The 24,988-nt window shown below is 37.2% G+C and overlaps 2 protein-coding genes across 2 annotated transcripts; one reads left to right on the forward strand and one right to left on the reverse strand.

Annotated features, from left to right (window-relative positions):
- On the forward strand, positions 1–2,437 carry LOC127506984 (cytosolic 5'-nucleotidase 1B). The gene is made up of 7 exons (XM_051883797.1): positions 1–114; positions 256–295; positions 398–514; positions 608–740; positions 1,213–1,335; positions 1,450–1,613; positions 1,717–2,437. Exons 2-7 carry the CDS (start codon positions 281–283, stop codon positions 1,987–1,989), a joined length of 825 nt encoding a protein of 274 aa, XP_051739757.1. The 5' UTR covers positions 1–114; positions 256–280; the 3' UTR covers positions 1,990–2,437.
- Positions 2,137–24,629, reverse strand: LOC127506983 (ras association domain-containing protein 8). Its single transcript, XM_051883796.1, has 5 exons — positions 24,331–24,629; positions 12,458–12,661; positions 7,786–8,750; positions 5,471–5,615; positions 2,137–3,383 (listed from the first exon to the last, which is right to left on the reverse strand). The coding sequence occupies exons 2-5, from the start codon at positions 12,558–12,560 to the stop codon at positions 3,262–3,264; spliced, it is 1,335 nt and encodes a 444-aa protein (XP_051739756.1). The 5' UTR covers positions 12,561–12,661; positions 24,331–24,629; the 3' UTR covers positions 2,137–3,261.
- Between the last annotated feature and the right edge of the window lie 359 nt (positions 24,630–24,988).

A 24,988-nucleotide genomic window follows, 5' to 3' on the forward strand; every position in this document is an offset into this window, starting at 1 on the left:
TGTTGTGCCGCTCCACAGCGCCGGGTGGCGGCGGATGACATTGAAAATGAATGTTGACAGCACAGCAGCACTATTTACCATGCACTACAGCGTGAAGCTGGCGGGAAGCATATGGTACTCACATTTCACTTTTTAATTACATAATTTTTGACTTTTAGGAGTGTCCATATCATGCTAAATTAGGCGCAGGTTTGTTTTGTTTTTGTTAAAGTTACGGTCGCAACATTTTCTTTACTTCCGCATCTGTTAATGTAGGTAAAGGACGGATATTTTGAAGAGAATGGAGGTTAACAAGGTAAAGTCAAAAGTTACTACACTGACCAACTCCAGAAATCAACGAAACTTAATAATGTGCTTGATTTACTCATTCATGGCTGTATCTCATCTGTTTCTACAGAATTGCACAGGTCCTCTTATGATTGCGCTGCAATATAATGACCTATTTGACTTATCAATCTCAACGTCCACAAACACAGACGCACTACCCAAAGGCAGAGCATTCACGTTTATTAAGGTAGGAATAAAGTTACTGGGTGTGATATATCATATACATGGCCATAATCAGATGAGATTTATTATGAATTATGTGAATTTATTATGAATATAGGCTGTGCAAACAGTGAATGAGAGACTTGTGGACCAGAACAAAACTGAATCTTTGCTTTTTGAAGTGATTCTCATTGCAAAGGAGTGTTCAGAAGAAATCAAAATGAAGATAGTTGAGAGTGTAAAGCATTATGGTGAGTTCACTTTGGTTAATATGATGCTTACATACATATAAAATTAAACTATTTTTCTCTTTCATCAAGTGGTCATTTTAGGTGCTCCTAAAAATGTGTAATATTTAATATCACTCACCACTGCTATTTGCAGTCCTGTTACAGATTTTTTTTTTTTTTTTTTTTTTTAATGCAGTTTTGACTTTTTATTAATTATTGATATTTATTTTGACTGGCCAGAATCAGCATTTTATGGCAGGTGATAGACATTTAATGTCTTTAAAATTATATTTTTTTTTCATGCTATTTTTATGTTATATAATTTGTTAAAATATCTAAGATTTCTCATATTAATAAAACATTGGGTTTGTGCTGTTAATACTTAAATATATTTTTCTACACCATATTGTTATGCAGTTGTTGTTAAAATATGATAAATGAAGTGCTTATTTATCCCATATGCTTATATTTCTTTGCTTTTTTCTATCACCAGGTCTGGAAATAGGCAAATTTTACTTTTACAAAAAGGAAGCACTCATAAATACTCTTCAGTCAAACAAAGTTAAACTGTTCCTCTCTACTGACAGGGATGATGTCTATAAAGCTCTGCATAATGGTAGATTACCTCATAATGATGCATGAACGTTTAACAAGTTATTTCAAAGAAATTGATTTTGAATGCATTAAAACACATTAGTTAGTTAATGTTTGCACATTTTGTTGAGTTTAGGAATTCCAGCTGCTTTGCTGTACGATCAGGCTGATCATCACGTCCTCAATCAGCTGAAGGTCATTTTCTCAGGTGATGTTATTGGTTTCTCTGAGGATTCACTTGATAGTCTATCAGATTTTGGATTCAGTGAAACCCAAATCGAGACCTTCAAAGCAGCAAAGGTAAATCATGGAGTATTTGTATTTCCACAACTACTGATACGTCATCTTTTTTTTTTAATTAACAAGGTACATTATTCATATTAACCTAGTCTTATGTTATCAGATCTGCATGAAAGAGTTTGCCGTTCTGATCGGTCAGATGAGGAGGAGGTTCGGGCATGAGAACAGCCCTCTCTCAACATGTGTCTTAACCGCGTGGGGTTCTCGAAACATCTGTGCCACAGCCCTAAAAACTCTTCGGGAATGGGGTCTGGATGTGGACGAGGTTTATTGTCTGGCTGGAGCTCCTTGCAGCCCTATATTGGCTGTAGTTAAACCACACATACTGTGGGACGGTGGCCTTCACAACATGAGGAACTTGTCCACTCCGACCTGAGAGTCAATAGCACTATGCTGGACACACAAGTGTTGCTTTCCTTTCCTTTTCATTTTAATCAGGTGCCAATTCTGTTCTCTTGCTGTTACACTTGACTTGGCATTTACTATTCAAAAGGGTTATGTTGTAAAATAAGGAGCATTCATATAAGGTGATTTGGGTTTAATTGTGATTCCCATCACTATATATAGATGTTTAAGGGTTTATATGAACTGTTTACAAAAAAAATACATGGTACATAATAGATAATCAGCACATAATGTCGGAAACAATTTAAAACAAGTTTAAATATCCCCAAAATCTACTGAAATCAAATGCAGTACAAGACAACACTTAAGCAAAATCTAAGCATAAAACATTATAATAGGTATATATACACTGAAAATACCAAAATCTAATTCACAGAGTTAACATGCTTGCACCATCATTAAAGTTGATCCTAACATGGCTTTGGTTGAAATTCAGTAAGGCACTACTGTCAGCTAAACAGCTGTGATTTCATTTTTGGCTCAAACAAATTATGTGAAATATATGTAATAATATTAAAGGGATAGTTGACTCAAAATGAAAAGTCTCTCAAAACACTGATACATTTTTTTTAAAATGTGTTCCACAGAAGAAAGAAATTCTTGCAAGTCTGGAATGACAGGTGAGAATTTTCATTTTCGGTGACCTATCCCTTTAAGAGTAAAAGTACATTTCAAGCAATAATACTTGTACATCAGTAACAATTTATGCATATATCAACAATAATGACACTGGCAAAAGTAAATTGTCATGCAGTAACATATTGCAACTAAAATAGGTGATTGTCTTTGGCTCAACATAGTAAAACACTCATACAGATTGATATAAACATAAAAATCAACCACAGTATGAAATGTAGAATACCAAAAAACCTAAATATCACAGGTTTTGAAATCTCAGATGGATCTCTAATAACAGTAAACACAAATGTGAAAGTTGCACATTCATACAAACATTTTAGAGATTAAAATGAGAATACAAAAATATATTTAAACTTCCAAAGTAATTCATCCTTCATCTAATAGTTATGTGACAAGGCTACGGGTACCACTTTCAAACAGTAGACACTGCAATGATACTATACATATAAAAAAAAATTGGAATACTTTTGTTTGTATTTAAAATGGTATGCAGTTTTACCACTAGTTCTCCTTTATGCTGAGCATAAAGAATAGCAAAGAATAAAAATAATTCAGCCAAAAACATATGGAGAGGTTTTTAAAAATCTGAAGTGATTTATGGTCCTCAAACGTAGATGCCTTCAGGATTCAAACCTGAGGAGATTGGACTATGGAGTCCACGGATGCTTCCAACCACTGGATAAGATAAACCTGGTCGTTTCAACGAGCCAGTTAATGCAGCAAAGTCTGGGAAATTAAAGAAAACAATTAAATTACATCTTATTAAAGAACTTTGTCTTATATCTCATTGCACTAACAGAGATTGTAAGAGTATAAAGTATAATCAAGTTCAAAGAAGAAAATTTGAAGGATAGACTCAATGTAACTGATAAACTCAGAATGCAAATAAAACGAGTACAGTCTTGACCAGATATTTGCATACATCTTTGCTTTATTCCAGTTACTTGTTTGGAATATCATAATACTATTTCTGCAGTATATAGTATGTATACAATGCATAGTATGCCACTTTTCTGAATACATGGAATATGCGAATACAACAGGGCACACTGAGTTAAATACAGCACCCCATAATGCAATGCACTTGCAAAAAAAAATTATTTAATCAGATAGCAAAAAGTAGTATGGAGGCTAATATTTCATTCCTATATGTAGCCAAGCCTTTGGATAGTGTAAACCAGGGGTGCCCAATCCTGTTCCTGGAGATCTACCTATCTGCAGAGTTCAGATCCAACCCTGATACAACTGTAATCATAAAGTGCTCCTGGGGCCAGTTGTTCAAAAGTAATCTGATCAGATTGGATCAAATCTTGAAAATGGGTTGTTGAAAAGGAAAAAAAAGGATTCTGAAATCAGATTAGAGCACAAAATCCAATCTTGGTTTTGATCTGGATAAAATCATAAGTTTATGTTGTTCAAAACGTTGTAGTAAGATTGGGATATCTTTGGTCCAAAAATATCTGGATTATACTGATCCCATCAGAAAGGTGGATTTCAGGAACAAAAAATGTAATAAAACTTTAAAACTGGCAAAAAAAAAAAAAAAAAATTATTTTGCAGTTTAACTGTTAAAGTAATAAATTAGAAGTAGACATTAGGCTACATATTTAGCCTTTCGGTAACCTACTGTAAAGTAAAAAAGAGATTTTGGTGCCATAAAATAATCCCCAAACAGTTGTAAATATCAAACAAAAATATTATATTTGATTCAAAGTGTTTGCTATTGTTTGTAAACTACATTGGCACAATCATAGGAGATGAACCAGTCAGAAGTTCTTTGCGAGCGAACGCAAAGTTTCTTGGGTGAACGCTACGTGGAACTTTTCGGAGAGAGCGCAAATGCATTGAAATGTTTTTTCGCCCCCATCTCATTTTCTTTCTATCACTATGTCCCTTTAGGGGCTCCGTAGAGCACTAGTAACCAGATTTGGTAATCTGTAAAAGTGTGTATCTGGATCAGGTTGATCCAATCCAATTTTGCTTTGAAAAACCAGCACAAAAGTAAGATGGATTATCTGATCCTTAATAGCAAAACATGGGATTTCCAAATCCAGATAATTCTGATCCAGATTAAGCTTTTTGAACAACTGGCCCAAAAAGATCTTAATTAGCTGCCTCAGTTGTGTTTGATCAGGGTTGGAGCTGAACTTTGCAGAAAGGTAGCTCTACAGGAACAGAATTGGGCACCCCTAGTGTAAACTGTTTGGCCATGACTGCAGGAATAACACTTACAATACCAGCTCCAACCACAAGGTGGCACTTTGTATCAGTAATATAAACAAAACAAAAATGAATCACTTTATACTTTAGTGGCATCTACAAACAGAAGGCTTGCAACTGCACTGTGTTTTTTCCACTAGGATTGACGTCATTAAAGTTAAAAAGAAATAACAGATTTTTTTTTGTACTGGACAGAGTAAATGATAGAGGTAGGACTGTTGAGTCAATCATTGTAACTATAATCTGTCACGGCACACAACTCTCAGCAGTGCTTCTGAATCACCCTCAGCCTTATATGGTTTACAGGAAAAAAACTTTTAACTGTCCTGCCCACAAAAAACATTATTTTTTTTTTACTTTTTGAAAAGCAGACTACAAGGGCCTGCAGTTTTGGCACTGCACGAAATTGAAACCAGATGTGGTCTTTCCATTAATGACACTTTCTAAAACGCACTCATTACTCATTATGGTTGAGGTCTTGTCGTCATTCATGCTGAGTGCTAGCAGTATCCATACTGTATGGAGCTATTCTGAACCACAGACTATTTGGTTGTGATATGGGGCTTTAGATATGTTGTCAGTAAAACAGATACCTTTATCTCCTGTTGTGTTGCTAGAGTCCTCATCACCAGGCTCCACGGGCAGAACCGTAACTTTGGTGCCTGTTTGTTGGATGAACTGCTGAAGGTTCACCTGCCTCAACTCTTTTGTCAGCTGCTCCAGCTCGTACTGACTCTCCTGGTGGAAAGAGGGAGGAGAGGGTACTAAAGAAATGTTTGTGTAGTGTTGCAACTGGTATTAAGCCTGCAGAAATGCGATAACAACTGGCTAGTAACAATCCTCCAAAGTACTTACAAAAAATTAGCTCATGAATCCAAACACATGTGACATTTTTGCATTTACAGCAATCACAAGTGACAATGTTTTAGACAGAACCCTGTTGAAAAGAGCAGCTAAGACCATCATGAATTTCTATGCTAGTTAGTGCCAGTTTGGTCCTAGTCTAGTTGGTAGTCTAGTTCACCATTTGTTGAAGCTAGTCAACCGGCATGGAAATTTTGTTAATTACTTAAGAAGCCTGATGGGGGACAACAATGAGTCAAGGTTTGGCTGGTTAGCCTGGTCCAGTTAGTCCCTGCTGGTAGATGCAGATATTTTTGGATGGCTCTTTAAAGTGTTAAGTAGAAATGCTCCCCGCTGCCTTTGACATCACAGCTCAGGCTAGTCGCTAATGAAAGACTTTACACGTTCTTGTGGAGCCTTCAGATAATGCTATTAAACAGCATTGTCAACACGTTTAAAGGGATAGTTCACCCAAAAATTAAAATTCTGTCATTGTTTACTCACCTTCATGTCGTTCCAAACCCGGAAAACTTTCGTTCATCTTCGGAACGCAAATGAAGATATTTGTAATGAAATCTGAGAGCTTCCTGTCCCTCCATTGACAGTCTACGCAACTACCACTTTGACGCTTTAAAAAGTTCATAAAGAGACCGTAAAAAAACTATGAGTGGTTTAGTCCAAATTTTTTGAATAGACACAATCGCATTATATGATGAACAGATTGAATTTAGGCTTTTATTCACGTATAATAAACACTGAGCAGCAAACATAGAAGCTCAACCGAACCTGCTTGACGCATGAGAACAACCCTCTTCCGGATGCTTAAACGTGCTGAATGAACCTCATTGGTTCTCACACATCAAGTGAACATGCTTAAGCTTCCGTTTACCATAACTGATGTGTGCACTGGTGAATGTTTATATGTGAATAAAAGTCTAAATTAAATCTGTTCATCATAAAGCGATCGTGTCTCTTCAGAAAATGTGGACTAAACCGCTCAATTCATATGGATTATTTTTACGATCTCTTTATGAACTTTTTAAAGCGTCAGCTGTCTATGCAGGGACAGAAATCTCTCAGATTTCATTAAAATATCTTCAATTGTATTCCAAAGGTGAATGAAAGTTTTACGGGTTTGGAAAGACATGAGGGTGAGTAAATTTTCATTTTTGGGTGAATTAACCCTTTAAAGCAGGGGTGGGGATCATTGATCCTGGAGGGCCATTGTCCTGCAGAGTTTAGCTCCAACCCTAATTAAACACACCTGAAGCTAATCAAGTTCTTCAGGATTACTAAAGTTACTTGAAGGTGAGTGTTTTTTTCAGGGTTAGAGCTAAATTCTGTAGGACAATGGCCCTCCAGGATCAATGTTCTCCACCCCTGCTTTAAAGGTTGCAATACATCACAAGACTTTTAAAACTGACATGACTTTTAATTACTAGGCATCATAAACTTGCTAAATTTGTAAATGGTTACAGAGAAAAACTGGGCATGAACAGACTTTACCAGACTTTCAGGTCATTCCGAACACAACAAACTCCCACAGAAACATGCCCCCATTGCTAAGAGATTCATGATAAAAGAAAAAAAAAAAAAGTCTTCTAAAATTGGCTCAAAACATGTTTGATATCCTCCGATTGGATGGATTCATAGTCTGAAGCTAAATAAAAAAAATAATAATTTTGCAAAATCTGACATTTGGCAGCTAGCGTCGACTCACTCAAATCACTGCAAATTAAGGTAAAACTCTGGGCAAAAGTTGTGTAGTATATTCTAGCTTTTGTGCCCATGAGCAAAGATGGCTGAATTAAAATTGCATACTTCTGGGGGGTCCTGCACCAGCTGAACAACTGCCACTAAGCTGAATGGAAATCGAAAATGGTTTAATCCGGCTATTGTAGACTTCCTTGTAGCCAGAATACAACATACACTAATGAAAAGCAATGCTTGTCTTTATAGCAGAAATCAGAAGCACAAGACCACTGATTACCATTGCGCTCTTCAATTTTATATTTAAAATTTACATATGGATTACTCCATTTTTGGTTTGTTAACCTTGACATACCTGCAGTCTCTTGCATGACTCAGCCAGTGAGCGGTCCACTGCTCTTGAGCTGTTTTCAAGCTGGGCCGTGTGCTGAGCCTGAGCCTTGAGTTCTGCTTTTACTCTCTGAAGTCTAGCCTTCACCTCCCCTTCACTGGCCTGCTGGGTCTCTCTGATCTCTTTATGCTGCCTTTGAGCCTCTATCCCTGCCTCTACACCCTGCAGAGACATCATCCGCTGTTCCAGATCCACCTCACAACTGTGCAGCCGACTACTCAACTCCTGAATTCGTTCCTGTAGCTGCCTCTCGCTCTCTCGCTCGATCTGGAGCTCAGTTGCCCAGAATTCCTCTTCCTCGATCTCCACCTTGTTCCTTCGCACCTGCTTTTCCAACCTTGAAACCTCCTCTGTCATCTTCACATACAGTTCGTCATCCTCTAGTCCAACTCTTTTCTCAGTCAACATCCGAAGCTCTGCCTCGTATGCCTCAATCCTGCTGTCTAGAACTGAAAGAGTCTCCCTTTGCAGCCTCACCAGTTGGGTAAGATCCTCCACGCGTTTGCCTGATAATCGAGGGGACATTGATGGCGAACTGTGGGCACTTCTCACTAAAACCTCTCGTTGTTTGGCACTACTGTCACCGAGCCTGCCTCCACTCAGGATGTCCCTCAGACTGCGGGGCACACCAGTGAAGGTCAGAGATTTGCGCCGTGGCTCACGCCGACGGAGGGAGCGGTCACCTGGAGCTCGGAGCTTGGCCATCAGTGGTAGGCTCTGTCGATGTAAGCCACGCTCTGGGCCCCGAGGAGTCAGCCCTTCAGTTGGGGGGTACTCATTGAGAGAGGGGCCCGTGCGGTGTAGGATAAACTGCACGTCACCGGCATACTGCCCCCATGTGTTCAGAGAGGCCACTGGACTTTCATGAGGAACAAGATGTCGCTCGGTGTCCCGCCATTTTTCAATCAGTGTGTAGCGTCCTGTGCGACCTATAAAAAACAATAAAGTTTACATTGCTGAATAAGACTGCCAATAAGATTGGAACCATAGATATTAGGGGTGTAACAATATATCGTGTCACAATATATCACAATACAAATATGCAACAATATGTATCGTTGATGGTGACAATATGTACTGTGTATAGTTCACCCAAACTGAAAATTACTGTGAGAAAAATTCAAGTTTACAGAGTTTTAAGGTACGTCCCAATTCCAAAAAGAAGAAGTGCACTTTAAATACCCGGATGATGCACTAAATTAACGGAAAAAATGAAGTGTGGAATATTGGACACTTCATGCACTCAACTGTCGCAGCTTTAATTATGTAGCGGAGGGGGAGGGGGTATCTGACTCCGTTGTTAAATGACAAAATAACCATATACAATTCACGCACTACATGGATGAGTACATAGGGCATAAGTACATAGTGTATATGTGCATAATGTATAGTGTGTCATTTGGGACGCAGCTTTAGTGTCAGTACTACATTAAATTATTACATATAAATGTTGAATAATGTTGAATAATGCACCGTAATATATTAGAAATATAAACATTGGTTTGTTGATGGACATGCACTTGTTAATGCTGATGGTGAGGAATTACAGTTGCAACATCTCATGATGAACGTCATACTTAGTAGTGTATCACTGAGAAACATCCCGCTCAAGTCGTCCTTGCGATGGAGGTTCCGGTTGAATAACTAGTTCTAACAATGTTTCATCATTGGACTCGCGGTCGGATTGATATGGTAAAATTGATGCCATCATTACGGTCTTTACAGCGAGTACAATTGCTAAGCTTTAGGAAGCCTCCGGAGCTGAATGGTAGTGGTATGGTATGGTAATGGGCGTTTGTTTTCCACACACGCTGTAAGCGGTAGACTGGGCCGTCTGGCCAATCATAGCAGAGCAGGCTCACGGAAAGGAGGGATTTAGAGAGACTGAAGCATCAGACGAGTTGTTTGAGGATCATTGAAAAATGTGGTAATGTGCAATGTATATTATGAGAAATTTATAGCATTTTTTGACCTTTGATGCATGCAACCTTTTATAGGAGACCTCCAAAACAAAATTAAAGGGTTAGTTCACCCAAAAATGAAAATAATGTAATTAATTACTCACCCTCATGTCGTTCTACACCCGTAAGACCTTCGTTCATCTTTGGAACTCAAATTAACACTTTCAGTGCCCAGAAAGTTACTAAAAACATATTTAAAACAGTTCAGGTGAGTTCAGTGGTTCAACCTTAATATTATAAAGCGACGAGAATACTTTTTGTGCACCAACAAAACTAAATAACGACTTTTCAACAATATCTAGTGATGGGCGATTTCAAAACACAGCTTTGAATCTTTTGTTTCACATGATTTCAGCAGTTTGGCAGTTTGACACGTGATCCGAACCGCTGATTCGAAACAAAAGATTCGAAGCAGTGTTTTGAAATCGGCCATCACTAGATATTGATGAAAAGTCGTTATTTTGTTGTTGTTTTTGTGCCACACAAAAAGTATTCTCGTCGCTTTATAATATTAAGATAAAACCACTGTACTCACATGAACTGTTTTAAACATGTTTTTAGTACCTTTCTGGGCACTTAAAGTGTAAATTAACTTGCTGCCCTCACTGAGCCATCGGATTTCATCAAAAATATCTTAATTTGTGTTCCGAAGATGAATGAAGGTCTTACAGGTGTAGAACGACATGAGGGTGAGTAATAAATGACATTATTTTCATTTTTGGGTGAACTAACCCTTTAAGAACCTTTAAAATAGCATAACAGGAGCACTTTAAATAGCCTGTGCATAGCAGCTTCGTCTTTAATAACATTAGATTTTGGTCAAATTACAGAAAAAAGAAAAAAAACTGATTGACTGCATATAGCTACAGTAACCTTTATAACCTGTAAGTTGATGAAAACCTAACGCGATGATGCACTTACTGCCTCAAATGCGGCCATTCTAATGATAGACAAAACATGTATGTCCGGATTTCTCAGAAATTCGCTGGTCAAAAACTTTCTAAATCCATTTGAAGCTTTATTTTGGCAATATGGTAATAATATAATGACACATGCAAGTGTCTGACAATATATAAAGCCACAATATCAACTTTGACAATGTGGTGTTTAATTATTTATATATGTTATGTATAATTATAATTATAGTGATATATGCCCCTTTTTTACATTTGAGCCTCTGTGCTCTCTCCACATCCCTGCTCCACTACCATATCATTAACTACATGGCAAAACAACTAAATAATTATTCTTAATATGGTCAGAGCACTTTATTTGAAGATATACATTTAAAATAGTGAGCAATGAATTTTTGTACTATTTTTCCCTCTGGAAAAAGATTCACATTACTCCCAAAACTGTGAAAGAGGATCAAGGTGTTCTTAAGAGTTTTTTCTTTCAGTAGAATGAGTCAGATTTTCCATGTCAGTGGGCACTTTGGTTGCGCCAGCGCGTTTCACACTAATACAAGAGGGGGACCTTAGATTATACCAGTCTGAGTGCAGCTGAAAATAGAATCAAACGGTGAGGTTTGAATCAAAAACGAATTGCTTTGGGTCCCACTGGTGATGTAATTAACTGAAATCAGCTTTGTAGACCATTTGTGCCTTTCCTTAAACTCCTTAAAATATGCCTGATGTCTTAGACAAGCTGTTCAACTAGTCTCAAGCTGCTGGAAAGCCAATACAAACTCTCCTATACGTAATCTTCTTTTCAATTTTAAAATGGATGATGATTACTCAATCAACCTGGATGCCAGATGGTTTCAGCATTTATGGCATCTGTGTTATCAACTATAGCTTCCATGATTTAAGTCTTCCATCCCACTGTTGGGGAGTAGTCAAAGCTCTTTTCCAGTAAAGAGCTATTTTTTCAACAGATAGCAGTAGCATGACAGAATTCTTTATCACTGTTTTTCATGTCTTATTGTGCTACTCCTTGTGTGTTGGAAAGCCTTATTCATTTTGGTGAATCAGTTTGTTCAGATGATTAATTTCATTGAACTTTTCATTTGAAGGCTTGTTCCAATTGGCACTGTAAGCCCTCACTTTAGTCCACTCTTTAGTGATGTAATGCTGCTTTTGACTGTCAGGTAGAAGTCTGCTCAACAGAAGTGTGCATCTAGGGTGCATAGCGGTCACAAAGAAGTGATCGTGAGCCAAACCTAAAAATGACAAAAGGGACACCCTGTGGTCTTACGTACACGAGGACGAGTATGTGGCGGACATTTTAAGTCCGCAAGACCACAAGTGTACATGAAGTGTGTCTTTTGGGACAGGGCCTAAATAGTATTCCCAAAAGTCTCTGTGCAGAGTTTTAATTTAACTTATTTGTTGCAAAATAAAAATTTAGTTTACTACTGCTACTTATAACTAAGTTTCCCATCATGAATATCAATTAGGATAAATCAGTTTTATTATTTGTGTTTCATGTAATTTTAAGTGTTCAAGTTTGATAATTGTCTAATTTGTTTAGTCATACAAGTTTGGAATGACAATGAGGGTGAGTAAATGATGAAAGGTTTAATTCAATTACACTATTGTCTTTTTTTTAGAGATGCTTTTACAGCAGATTTGAATTTTATTTGCATACTTGATCATTATTTTCCTGTTTATCACTGTAATACAACTTCTTAAAACATGAAAGACTACGTTAAAGGTGCAATTGAGACTCCTTACCAATGGCTTGAGCCAGAGCAATGACCACTTCCTGGCAGGTTGTGGCCTCTGTGACCCCACAGACCACACGCTGAACTCCATCAACCCACACCTTCAGCTCCATCCCGGGTCAAACTCTGCAGGGTCTGGGGCTGCTGGTCTGTGACGTCATTCCGTTCTGCTCCAGGGGTCCAGCGCTACAGCTGTCACCCCCTCACAGGAACTCTGCAAATGTATAACACGGGTTAGGAAACACCTGGGAATGATATGTTCACATCTCACCGCCTTATGCAGTTGCCAAAAAGTTTAGGTGTAGTTTGATCTTGTATTTTTGTACATTTTTAAACAGGACCTATTATGATTTTTTATACTTTCAACTTTCTTTAGTTTTTAATGTTGCTGTTTGAGCATGAAAAAGGGAGTTATTCTCTATATCAGTGTGCACTATTTCTGAACTCCCTGAAACACCTCGATTGTAGTCTGGAGTTTTCTTCTGGGAACGAACACTTCACAATATTTCTCCTTTAAATAATTCTCACCCAAGGAATACGCAAAAAAGGAGTGAGGCCTGGTTGAGTTGCGTTAGTAGTGTGTTGAAACTAAAGGTTATGTAAGGGGTGTGACACTCAAAGCGCTTGACCAATCACAACACACTGATCCAACTGACCAATCAGAGCGCACTGAGCTTTTCAGAAGAAGTGGCTTCATAGAGACAGGAAATAAACAGAGCGATACTGACAGACTGGGAAGAGAGGAGCTGCAACGATGTAAAATATGTGAAAAATAATGTTTTTGAACATTCAAGCATGAAAACCTATGGAAGCTTGTTTCCGCAACTAAATAAAAAATAAAAAAGATACTTTTTATCATACTTTTTTTCTGACTTTTTTCCTCACAATTGCGAGTTTACATCTCGCAATTCTTGCTTCTTTTTTCAGAATTGCAAGATATAAACACAACTGCGAGAAATAAGTCAGAATTGCGAGTTATAAACTCAATTTTGAGTTATAAACACAATTGCGGGATATAAACTCACAATTGCGAGAAATAAAGTCAGAATTGAGAGATATAAACAATTCTGAGAAAAAAGTGATTGCGTGTTATAAAGTCAGAATTGCGATATAAACTCGCAATTTTGACTTTATAACATGCAATTGTGAGTTTATATCACGCGATCGAGAAAAAAAAAAAATCTGATTTGTGATATGTAAACTCGCAATTGCGAGAAAAAGTCGAGTTGGGAGATAAAAAGTCGCAATTACCTTTTTTATTTTTTATTCAGTGCTGGAAACAAGCTTCCATAAAAACCTATTCTAGTAGACCCCAAAAACAAAATCAAGACTTTGTAAAAGGGCATAATATGGCCTCTTTAAGTCAAAGACACCATGTTGTCTGTTATTTCGTTTAGCAAGTCTGTTTATCACACAAAGCTGCAAATACAGAACACATATGGATCACTTATATGGTGTCTTTTAAAACTTAACAGCAGAAGAAATTCAAATGGGTTTGGAATGACATGAGGGTATGTAAATGATGACAAAATGTTTATTTTTGGATAAACTACCTCTTTAAAACAATTCTTAATACTATTCTTTTGCTGCTTTATTTTCTTTTGTAAATGCAAACAATTTATTTCCACAAGAGTTCAGTACTCTCTGTTCTCAACTGAATGTTTACTAAGTATCAAAGTGGCATTTATGGTTAGAATGCCATTAAAAAGAACTTTCATATACAATTTTCTAACCTTTTTTTTTTTGTTTCCTAAAACAAATATCCATTAACTTTACAAATCTGAAATGCATCTGTCTCGGAACAAAGACGAGTGTTATAATGAGAGGCTTTCCTAATCAGGAAAGCTTTGTAAAAGGAAATGACTGTGCTGTTAGCAGGAGACCTCTATGCTTCCAGATGGACACATTTCCTTCCTCAGATTTCGGACTAGTTGAACAATCAGCTCTTCTTTCAAAAAACAAAACAAAAAAACAAGAGACTGCTGTCTAAAAAATGATTCAGTCACTTTGAAACAACAACTCGTACGTTCCTAAAATAGCATATTTTCCAAGAAATGAATTGGCCATGAATCTGCGCTTTTTGTGGAGGTGTGCCGAGGGTGCGAAGAGGAGGAGGATAACATGAAAAACAGTTGGCCGCAGTGCGGACGTCCTGCTGGATACAGCGAGACCAGCTGGACCTGATATTGTGTTCCTCCCACTTCTATGAACAGGTACAATTTTAGGACAACGGGTTGGCAAACATGCACGCCTGAGCAGATCTTCAGCTTTGCTGAGAAAATTCACAAAATCAGTTTATTCTCTCAGCAAAGCAAACGTTACACATTCTGTGACAAACAGTCTGAGACTCGTGTAAGATCCATTTGCAGATTTATTGAAGCAGTGTTGTTAATAAGACAAAGCAAACAGAGGGTTATCCAAATTTGTTCAACATAAATCAAGCTTCACAAATCAGAAAGACATAAGACGAGTGGAATCAAATGAGTAAATTGAGAGGACACAGCAATAGTGCAATAGCAGCAGAGTCAACTAGAATATACAGTATAGCGCTCTCCTGTTTTAAATATGTCTTTAGTAGCTTTCTGGCCATCTGAAAGTGTTAATTATCTTGCTGGCAGTGGAGGCCTCACTTAGCCATCGGATTTTATCAAAAATATCTTAATTTGTGTTCCGAAGATGAATGAAGGTCTTACGGGTGTGGAACGACATGAGGGTGAGTAATTAATGACAGAATTTTCATTTTTGGGTGAAACCCTTTCAGGTACTTCCCATCTGAGCTCCTTAATTGAGGCTTGTGTTGTTTTAGTTCGAAGCCTCGTTTGAGTGCAGTGCTTCGAGAAGAGGCTCACTTTTGACAGGATGCTTCGACTATAAGATGTGTCAAACTCCCTCTCGAACTTAAGGGTTGTCAGTAGTTGAAAACGGTGATTTAAAGTGTTCGGTTTGCTATTTATAGTTCATTAATTATACTACAGTAGAGCCATCTAAGAAAGACAAGGTGTTCAGTTTTTTAAATTGATCTCTGCCAATAAGGTGTGTGTTTGTAGGTTGATTTCCCTGTCAGGTCATTAGCCTAATTATTGTGTCATTTCATGGTGTCAAGGGGGGAGATTATATTAAAAAAAAAGGAAACGAGTCAGCCCGAAGACAGTGGAACAAATATTGTTATTTAACCAAAATTAATTAAGGTTTTCCCTCTCATCTTACACAAGCACTTCCACTGCCCTCTGTCCAGTCCACCTTAATCACTTTCACCCTCTTTTATCAAGTCTACAGAAATCCATTTCCATTTCTTAAACAAATTCACTGCCCAGAAACAAAATTCATTCATTTCATACATGCGTTTATGTGTGTATATGTTAATGTATCAAGCCTTTGTGAACTATGTAGCACACATTTTGGCACTGTCACACTCCTGACAATTTTCTTCCTACACCATATTTGCATTGACCAGCATCACTGTTTTCTCCAGAGCTGCTGTATAGATAAATGAACTAAATTAAAAATTATTAGTTATTACAAGGGAATGAATCAATATTGAACTTAAGCTGGACAATGACACCATTTTCTTCTAGTGCTGCTGTGCAGCCAAAATTATTTTCCTGTTATCACTGTAAAGCTGCTTTGACACAATCTGCCTTGTAAAAAAGTGCTATATAAATAAAGGTGACTTGACTGGACCAACAGGTGTCCGAAGCCTCGAGAAATGAACCATTTTTCAACACATCTGGCTGGAAAGTTTCAAAGCTTCATCTCACCACCACTACAATACAGGACAAGCAGAAAAAAACAAACTGAAGGCTTAAATACATGGCTAAATGAAGCACCAAACAAGACTCGGGTGTACATAATCAATTAACCAATGAGTAACCATAGAAACCAACTAGCAACGGGAACAAAGGGAACATGGGAACCAAAGGAAATACAACAAAAGAGTCTACAAAATAATCATTACACCCACAATCTAAAGTCCACTTACAACAGGGCAGGTTGGGCAAACAAATTTTCAATTCTGACTAAGTTTCTCATAATTCAGAGTCTCATTGTAGCAACACACAATGTGTGATTTTTTATTTTATTTTTTTTTTTTACTTTTTACAATTACCTTTTCATTTTTACTCGGACTTCAATTTTTGGTTTGAATTTATATAGCACTTTTCTATAACCCAAGGTCACTTTATAGAAACAGTAACTTGTGTTATTGTTTATTATTTTTATAAATATTATCAAATTATCATATCACATCAAATTAATGTTAAATTGACAGCACAAGTTTTATATTGAATTTATATTTATATTGGAAAAAATATAAAAATCTAATAAAATTCACCAGCTATGTTTCATTTTGTGCCACTAGGTGTAGAAATACTTTTTTTCATTGATTTAGTCTTTTTGTTTGACAACAAAGCTGTGGCTTTTTTTTTTTGACTCACTTATTAATATATATATTTTTTTTTTAACTACATTTTTTTAAGTAAATTTTTTGTTAACATGCCAAAATGAAAAAATTGTGCATAGTCTACCTTCATACAATTTGTCTTTTGCTCTCCCTATTTCTTTGAAAAGGTTCTAATATCAATACACATCCATTCTTTTCATCTGTTCATTATGTTTATAGAGCTTTGAGTTTGGCTCCAGAGGAGGGACAGGGACGATTTACTGACTGTATGGGGCACTGGGCTGGAAAAGTAAAGCACTGCTGTAGCCAAAGACCACAGCTTCAAGACAGAGCTCCTCTCTGAATGAAATACTACACCCATCCTGCACTAATAAAATCTGCAAGCACACAAAATTATACATAAAAAACAATGTGCAGTCCTCAAAGGACAACTCTGCTCAAGACTAAAAACCAGGTGGTTAAAACACTTAGCTTTCCATTTTTTTCTACTCAAGTCTTCAGTTGAAGATTCTTTGTAATTGAAAAATAAAAATTGATGAATGTCACGAGTATGTTAGTTCCATTGTTTTAGAGTATATTACATTTACATGACAACAATGTACTAAAAACAGAAACATTTTTCCTTCGTGTTTTTAGCGTACAGACGTCAATGTAATGAAAAATGATTAAAAACACTGTATTCTGCTGCCAGGCCAGTAGTTGGCGATGTCACTTTGTAAAGAAAAACTACGCACCTATAGACTGAACTGAACACATAATACGCATCTGCATGACTTCACCGTTTTTACAAATTTGTGTTTTTGTAGTTTACACAGAGATGTGAATGGTATCCTTTTTCAAAGACTATGTTACACACCTGTCTCCAGTTCTGTTGATTATCCTTTTTGTGTATTTAAGCCCTTAATTATCTTTGTTCAGTCTCATCTATGTTGAACATAGTTATGATATGTATCTCCTGAGTTTCTCCTGAATGTTATCTATTGGATTTATGATTAAAGACTGTTTTTTTTTCCCCCTCTGAATCTCCATTGTTGTGCTTAGGGATGTCAATTTCCATAAATTCCCATAATCGATCGTAGATAAATTAACGAACAATTAATCGAGGAGGGGGCTACTAAGGGGCTGTTTACACGACAATGCCATTTTGGTGGCCTGAAAATGCAAACCTTTGAAAACGGGTTTCAAAGTGTACGTTTTTGAAAACTATACCATTATCATCTCTGTGTAAACTGCAAAAACGCGAATCTGTGAAAACGGTGACGGCATGTACATGCGTATTACATGTTTAGTCTATCCACCTTATTTTTCAATGCGGAAACAAGGTGTTTTCTGTGAATGTGCGAGATTAATCGTTAGCATCCCTAGACATGCTTTTACGAAACCTAACAATGACATAGAAAACATTTTTTTTTTTTTTTTTTTAAACAGACAGTTCTGGATAACTTACACAGGTAATTCATAATTTATCTTAAAAATAGATTGGTTTGAGATTAAAAAATGAAATCCAACATTTTATCACAACATGCTTTCTAGGAACCCAATCCATGACCTTGCTTTTGCAGTGCTCCACCATTTCTGCTACAGTAACCCGATCATTTACAGACAAGATATAATAATCTTTTGTTACTTTGCATTGAATAATCAAGACATTTTTTCCCCAAGAACTTCACAAATGCATGCACTACTCAACAAAAAAGTGCCTTTTCAGTTGCTTTTTCAACTCCGTAAGAGGCAGTACATTGAATGTCTCTGGTTTAATGCGGAGACATATGGCATGGTAGAACCCCTATAAGAGCTCTTCTGTCTGAGCCAAAATGAAAAAAAAAAAAAGATGGTTTATTACAACTGGAGCATTCACTGTTTCATGGCTCCAGTTGTAACAAACCATCTTTTTTTTTTTTCAGTTTTCCCCAGTTGCAATCTTGCCAAATTTCTAATTTTTGATTTATACAGGGTTTGGAATAGTTCAGAATCCAGGCTGCCAATGTGAGGACATTCAAATCACATTTTAATTTGGGCCATAAATTTATACAAAAATTTCCCACTTGGAATTGTCATGTAACATTCACCGCTTCTTCATCACTATTTAGGGGTGAGATACTCAACAAATGTCAAAGATGCAATGTTTGTTGCATGCTGCATATCATTTTCCTTCCATTTTGCCCTTCTGTGAGCAGATAAATGTCTTGTCCTTCATTTTTACTACCCTTTAGTGTCTAATACAACAGATGGAGTCCTGCAGCCAATGGTCAGATGCATTGTGGGTACATTTTATGTGTTCCTCTCCTGCTAACGCAAAAGTGGCCTGCAGCCTGCTGTATTCTGACATTTTTCCAGCAGCGATCACTGAAGCAAGGAAGCCCAGTTAACGGATGACTTCACGTCTGCTGCATATATATGTTTGACTAAATTAGCCAAAATCACAAGGGAACCAAGGCTGTCATAGTACAAGATGTATTATCAAAACGTGTGTCATTTAAATATTGACCTCTATAACAATAACAATGAATCAGATCACAAGACCATATTTGTTGTCTTTTTCGCAATGAAAGAGCAGAATATATAGAAAAAAAACAACCTGAAACACAGTGCTTGGTAAGGCTAAAAGAGCCACAGAAGTTCAATGACACAGTAAAATATTCCACGACCGTTAACTGACATAAAAATAAAACTATAAATGTAAAGTTTTTCTGACAAATTATGATTATTTATAACACAAACACTCCCCTACAGTCTTGTGGACGTCATAAAAGCACAAGCAAACGTCACATGTCCACGTCAAGTGTGGAAATTAAGTACTCGAGCTACATTAGGCATTTTGAACTGTTTTGTTCAGGTCACCAATCTTAATCAGGAAGAGACTGTGACGAATTTGATTGCCGCCCCACCATGAGCACTCCATTCAATCATCTGCACATCATGCTGAGCACAAGTGATCACTTAGTCGGTCTAAAACGAGCCCTGCAGAAGTCAATCAAGCACCATTTGTGAATATCACAATGAAGCACTTGAGAAAACGACTGTCCATTTGGTGACTGTACTGCTGGAGCCAACTCTGACTTCATCATGATGACATCATCCCACAAGAAGACTAAAGTGAGTGTGAATGATACGTGCAATGCCAGAACAGCATATCGCATCAATAAAATACTTATGTCTGTATCTTTGATCTATACTGTAGCTGCTTTCAAATCATCAGTACGGAGTGAAGGAAACACTCTTGCACCATAAAATGTGACTGAGGCTGTTGTTTGCAGACAGAAAACAGGTATAAATTCTACTGCCAGTGATTTTGTAAGGTCTCATGGGCTAACCATGAACTGCACATCTCAAATTAACTCAACTGAGTAATGTCCGCTCATCATTGCTCATACTTCCTATTCAGGCATTCACATTTTCCCTCTGGAATCACTGAAGTAAGAAGCCAACGTTTTCCCGCCAGTTTAACTAATCCTTGTCCAATTTTGTGTGTAAATATAAACAACACACTTCATTTCAACTTGCTTATTAAAAGCATTATTGGCAAGCATTTCGCTTTTCTGCTTTGTCCATGATTTAGAGAATAATTTGTGGTAGTGCTTATACTTAGTGTTAGTCATTTGAACAAACTGCTTATCCTAAATGAAACTTTAGATTGCATATTTTGTACGGGAGCTCACATTTTCTTCTTCAACTGCATAAAGGCTAATTTAGAAACATACCCTCCAAATATTCCTTCAAATGGGAAGTTAACTTTACATATGTGCTATGAAACCTTACCTTTGGTTGTTAAGAATCAATTGAGCTAAACCCTAAAGTCTGAAGAAAGTATCAAATTAAAAACAAATAATACAAGATTCGAGCTCCAGCATTAGTGTTTATCCAAATCCAGAGAGAATGAGCTAAATTCGAGGAATGATGGTGTGTGTTGTTACTATTGCTGAGCTTTTTGGATTAACCTTTTATTCTGCTTGTGCTTGCGCTAGCTGCCATGCTACATGTAATTACTAGCAATTTATTCACTCTCCCATAATTAGTTGCAGGCCTTGGCTGAAACCGTTCCAAGAGGAAAAAACCTCCAAGAAATATCGACAGGGAGGGATGGATGGATGGATGGATGATGGAATGAGAAAGGGATGGATGGATGGATGGATGGATGGAATGAGAAAGGGATGGATGGAGAAAAAGAAGGATGAATGGATGGAATGAGAAATGGATGGATGGATGGATGGATGGATGGAATGAGAAAGGGATGGATGGAGAAAAAGAAGGATGAATGGATGGATGGAATGAGAAATGGATGGATGGATGGATGGATGGATGGATGGAATGAGAAAGGGATGGATGGAGAAAAAGAAGGATGAATGATGGATGGAATGAGAAATGGATGGATGGATGGATGGAATGAGAAAGGGATGATGGATGGATGGATGGGATGAGAAAGGGATAGATGGAAGAAAACTTTCAAGGTCTAAAAAAAACAGACTTGATACTCTAATTGTTACACAAGTTACACAATCACTTTATATGATGAACAAATCGAAATGTAATGTCAAACCTCATGGTACGTGACCAAATAAGAGACTGAGGTATGAGGTTGATCAATGTTTGACTTGTGAGTGATTTAAGCCTTACATTTTGATCTGTTCTTCATAGAAAGTGATCATGTTGCTTCAAAATACTTCAAATATGGGCGTTTTCACACCAGGGACTAAATTTGTTACAATGTTGCATTTTCTTCTTGGTTCAGTTTGCTTTCACACGGCAACATTTCAAAGCATACCAAAATGTGTTTATGCAAGTCACATGTGAGTACAACTGTTCTCTTATTGGTCAGTTTTCTCAGCGTCATCCATTAAAAATGATTGACAAGTTCGCTCTATGAGCTTATTGTGGCTTTATTTGTAACTGTCGACACACGCAAACACTATACAAATGTAGCCATCATTCCCACTGTTAAAATATATATTACATTTGTATCAATGCTGCGGCAAATTCAAACATGCTCTCTCTGGATCTCCTAGCACCGTCTAGTAGGCGAACTGTGTCGAGACATGTAAACACTATACAAATGTCATAATGCAGCCAAAGCAGGAATCAAGGCTTCGTCGCCAGACAGCATTCTTGGACGGAGAAGCGCAATTACACAATATTTTAAGATGAAGAGGCGCTTTTTGGTTTTCAACTACGGTAATTAATGTGCTCGCTCACAGAATCAGACACTACTGTATTTTTATATAACACATTTCCCATTATGAATTATGATATGGTTTATTGGTCCGTTGGGTTGGATTGCTTTCACATCTCAAGCGAACCGCTCCAGAGTGTACCTCCTCTTCAAGGTCTCGGTACGCTTGTTTGGTCTGCTTTTGGTGCGCACCTGAGTGCAAACTCTAGAGCGATTCAACCGAACTAAATGAGGCAGTTGTGAAAGCACCCTGGATTTACCTTCATGCTACCTTTTTGTCCTTATTAAAGCTTGCAGGTTTTGGGCCCCACTGACTTTCATAATATGGACATAAACAGCTGAAACATTCTTCAAAATATCTTCCATTATGTTCCACAGACGAATGAAAGTCATACAGGCTTAGAATGTCATGAGGTGAGTAAATAAACTTTTCATTTTTTGGTGTGAACTATCCCTTTAAGCCTCTAAATACTGTATAGTGAAGTTACTGTAGAAGATACTAAAAATATTAGCTAGTGACTGAGCCATTGTTGAGGCTTGAAGGCATGCAGGTGGTTATCCAAAGACTTGAGCCTTGATTTTACACCATGGAAACTGATAAGAGTGAGGTTACACATTCCACACAGCTGGGCACTGAAGGAGATAAGACGTTTCTAGTTCCCTCTCGCTTTCTCTAATCAAAGTTTTTTGGTCATCTTATATAAGTTATATGGCTAAGAAATGTTATTTTTAACTACATGTTTTGATACTAAAGATAATTTTTTTTTTCCTGGCATTCTCTTGTATGAGCAACAACAGAGTGTGAATATATATTTTTTAATCTCGTGCTTTGAATCTTGTTGCTTCCCAGGGGAAAATGAAGGTGCAAAACAAATGCAAAGTACACAAACAACACCACTACACAATCAAACTGAACCAAGATAGACCTCCCATCTGCCAAACACAGAGGAGAACTGTGTCCTCACCAAAATCTCCCATCTGGGACGACGGAGGAAGGAAAACAAACCTTCTTTCCCCACCCCAGTAAAACAATAACCTGAGGTTTTGGAAGAAAGTGAGTGAATTCACAGTGAAATCTCCAAATCTTGCTCCTAAATCCCTTGGGTGTCCTAAAACGTTCTTTGCTATGCTTGATTCTTTCACTCAGTTTGGCACATTTAGCCTGTAAGAGTAAAAACAATCAGGAGCTTTCATGGAAGGTAACAGGAAAACAAAGCTTTCCTCAAAACTATGAAGGGAACAAACCATGCCAGGTTTTAAACAAAGTCCTTCTCTAAGGACATTAGATGGCAAGAACAGTCTACTGTGGTATTATTTAACTACAAACCAGCAAGAGTTTGTTGAGTCTCAGCTGAGGTGCTTTAATAAACTTGAGAATATCCATAGACCCCCCCCCCCCAAAACTCACCTCCACACCCACTGGCAGAATCGCTAACATCTGGATGGCACGTTTTGCTGGATATAATACTGCCTTTGTTCTTTTGCCATGGTTGTGATCAGCAGGCTAGCTTTGAAGGACCAGCCAAAAACTGAGTTACGGGGGTACTAGATGAAGTGTCAACGTGACTAAGTGGTTTATTAATAATCTCTCATCTTCCCACTTTCAATAAAGCAGTTCTTTGGACTGAATGAGTACTCTGCAGTGCATACAAAAGAGAAATAACCAAATGATGATGCATAAGCCATTAAACTTTCAATTTGCATTGCATGACAAGATGGATTTTACATGACATATCAATTAATTATACAAATGTAAAGAGCATTACATGTTTTAATAGCTAAATTATGATTGGGTCCAGAAATAATTTCATATTGTGTCAAATAAACAAGTTTAAATGGTCCAACAAATACTGATGTTCTGAAGTGGACAGAAAAAAAGCTGAAAACAACAAACGTAGATAGACTCTACAAAAAATATAACCCTAACAAACTATTGCACCCACATATAAAGGAGGACTTCACGATTATTCACTGATATGAATTTAATACTGCAAGAAAATGAAATATCTCATAATGTAAACTCGTGTTTTGTGTTTATGTTAATTGATGTGATGCTTTTGTATACAAAATACCAAAGACAAGCTGTTTTAATACTGTTTTAGTTAAATACCATCGTATTTACAATACACGACATAATCCGCTGATTTATATTACGACAAAACTTTAGATCAAAATGTAAGACTTCAACTCTTAAGCTGTAAATATTTAAGATTGTGATGCTGAATGCGCATGATGGATAGACCTCAAACTGTAACTGATACATATTATTATTTACATTTATTAAGTATTAAAATGTTCCGCATGCAAATGGTCTTACCTTTATGTCTAAATGTAGAAAAACATTTATCCAATTTTTGTCCGAGCCGATGTTACACTGACCAAAGTTTGTGTAATAATTTAAAAGGACACTATTATATTCAGGTTTTTTTCCTGTGTTTAGCCTTACTATAAAGCTCCGTTTGCTAAATATAAATGAAAATCCTGATATTTTGTCTTTTTACAGCGGAAAAGTCTGAGAAAATGAGCGGATTTCATCCGTAGAAATCACCGCCCCACAGGAAAAAGTTTTCACGCTGTGCTGCAGTCGGTCCATCCGAGCTAGTATGTGGAAAATACGACCATCTGATCTCACTCGCCGTATTCTGTCAAGACCCGCCCTCAATTTGATCATTGTTTGCTATGATTGGTACAGTTTGCGAATGGCCCCTCAACTGTCCAATCAGAGGCAGCTTTTGAGATGCTCCTATTGGCCCGTCCTGTCGCAGGAGGCGGGACTTGTGAATACTGGTGGGCGGCAGCTCTTCCTCAAGAGGGCGTCTGACTGTCGAAAACCTGATTTAAACTTTTTTTGTTGTTTTTGCTTACTAAGAAGAATGGACATTTAAATAATTTAAGTCATTTAAATGCTAAATGATTTCAAACTAAAATATAAATGGAAATCAACCACAGGAACCTCTATTTAAAAGAATTCCTTA

The sequence above is a fragment of the Ctenopharyngodon idella genome, chromosome 24, assembly GCF_019924925.1.
Source record: "Ctenopharyngodon idella isolate HZGC_01 chromosome 24, HZGC01, whole genome shotgun sequence".
Lineage (NCBI taxonomy): Eukaryota > Metazoa > Chordata > Actinopteri > Cypriniformes > Xenocyprididae > Ctenopharyngodon > Ctenopharyngodon idella.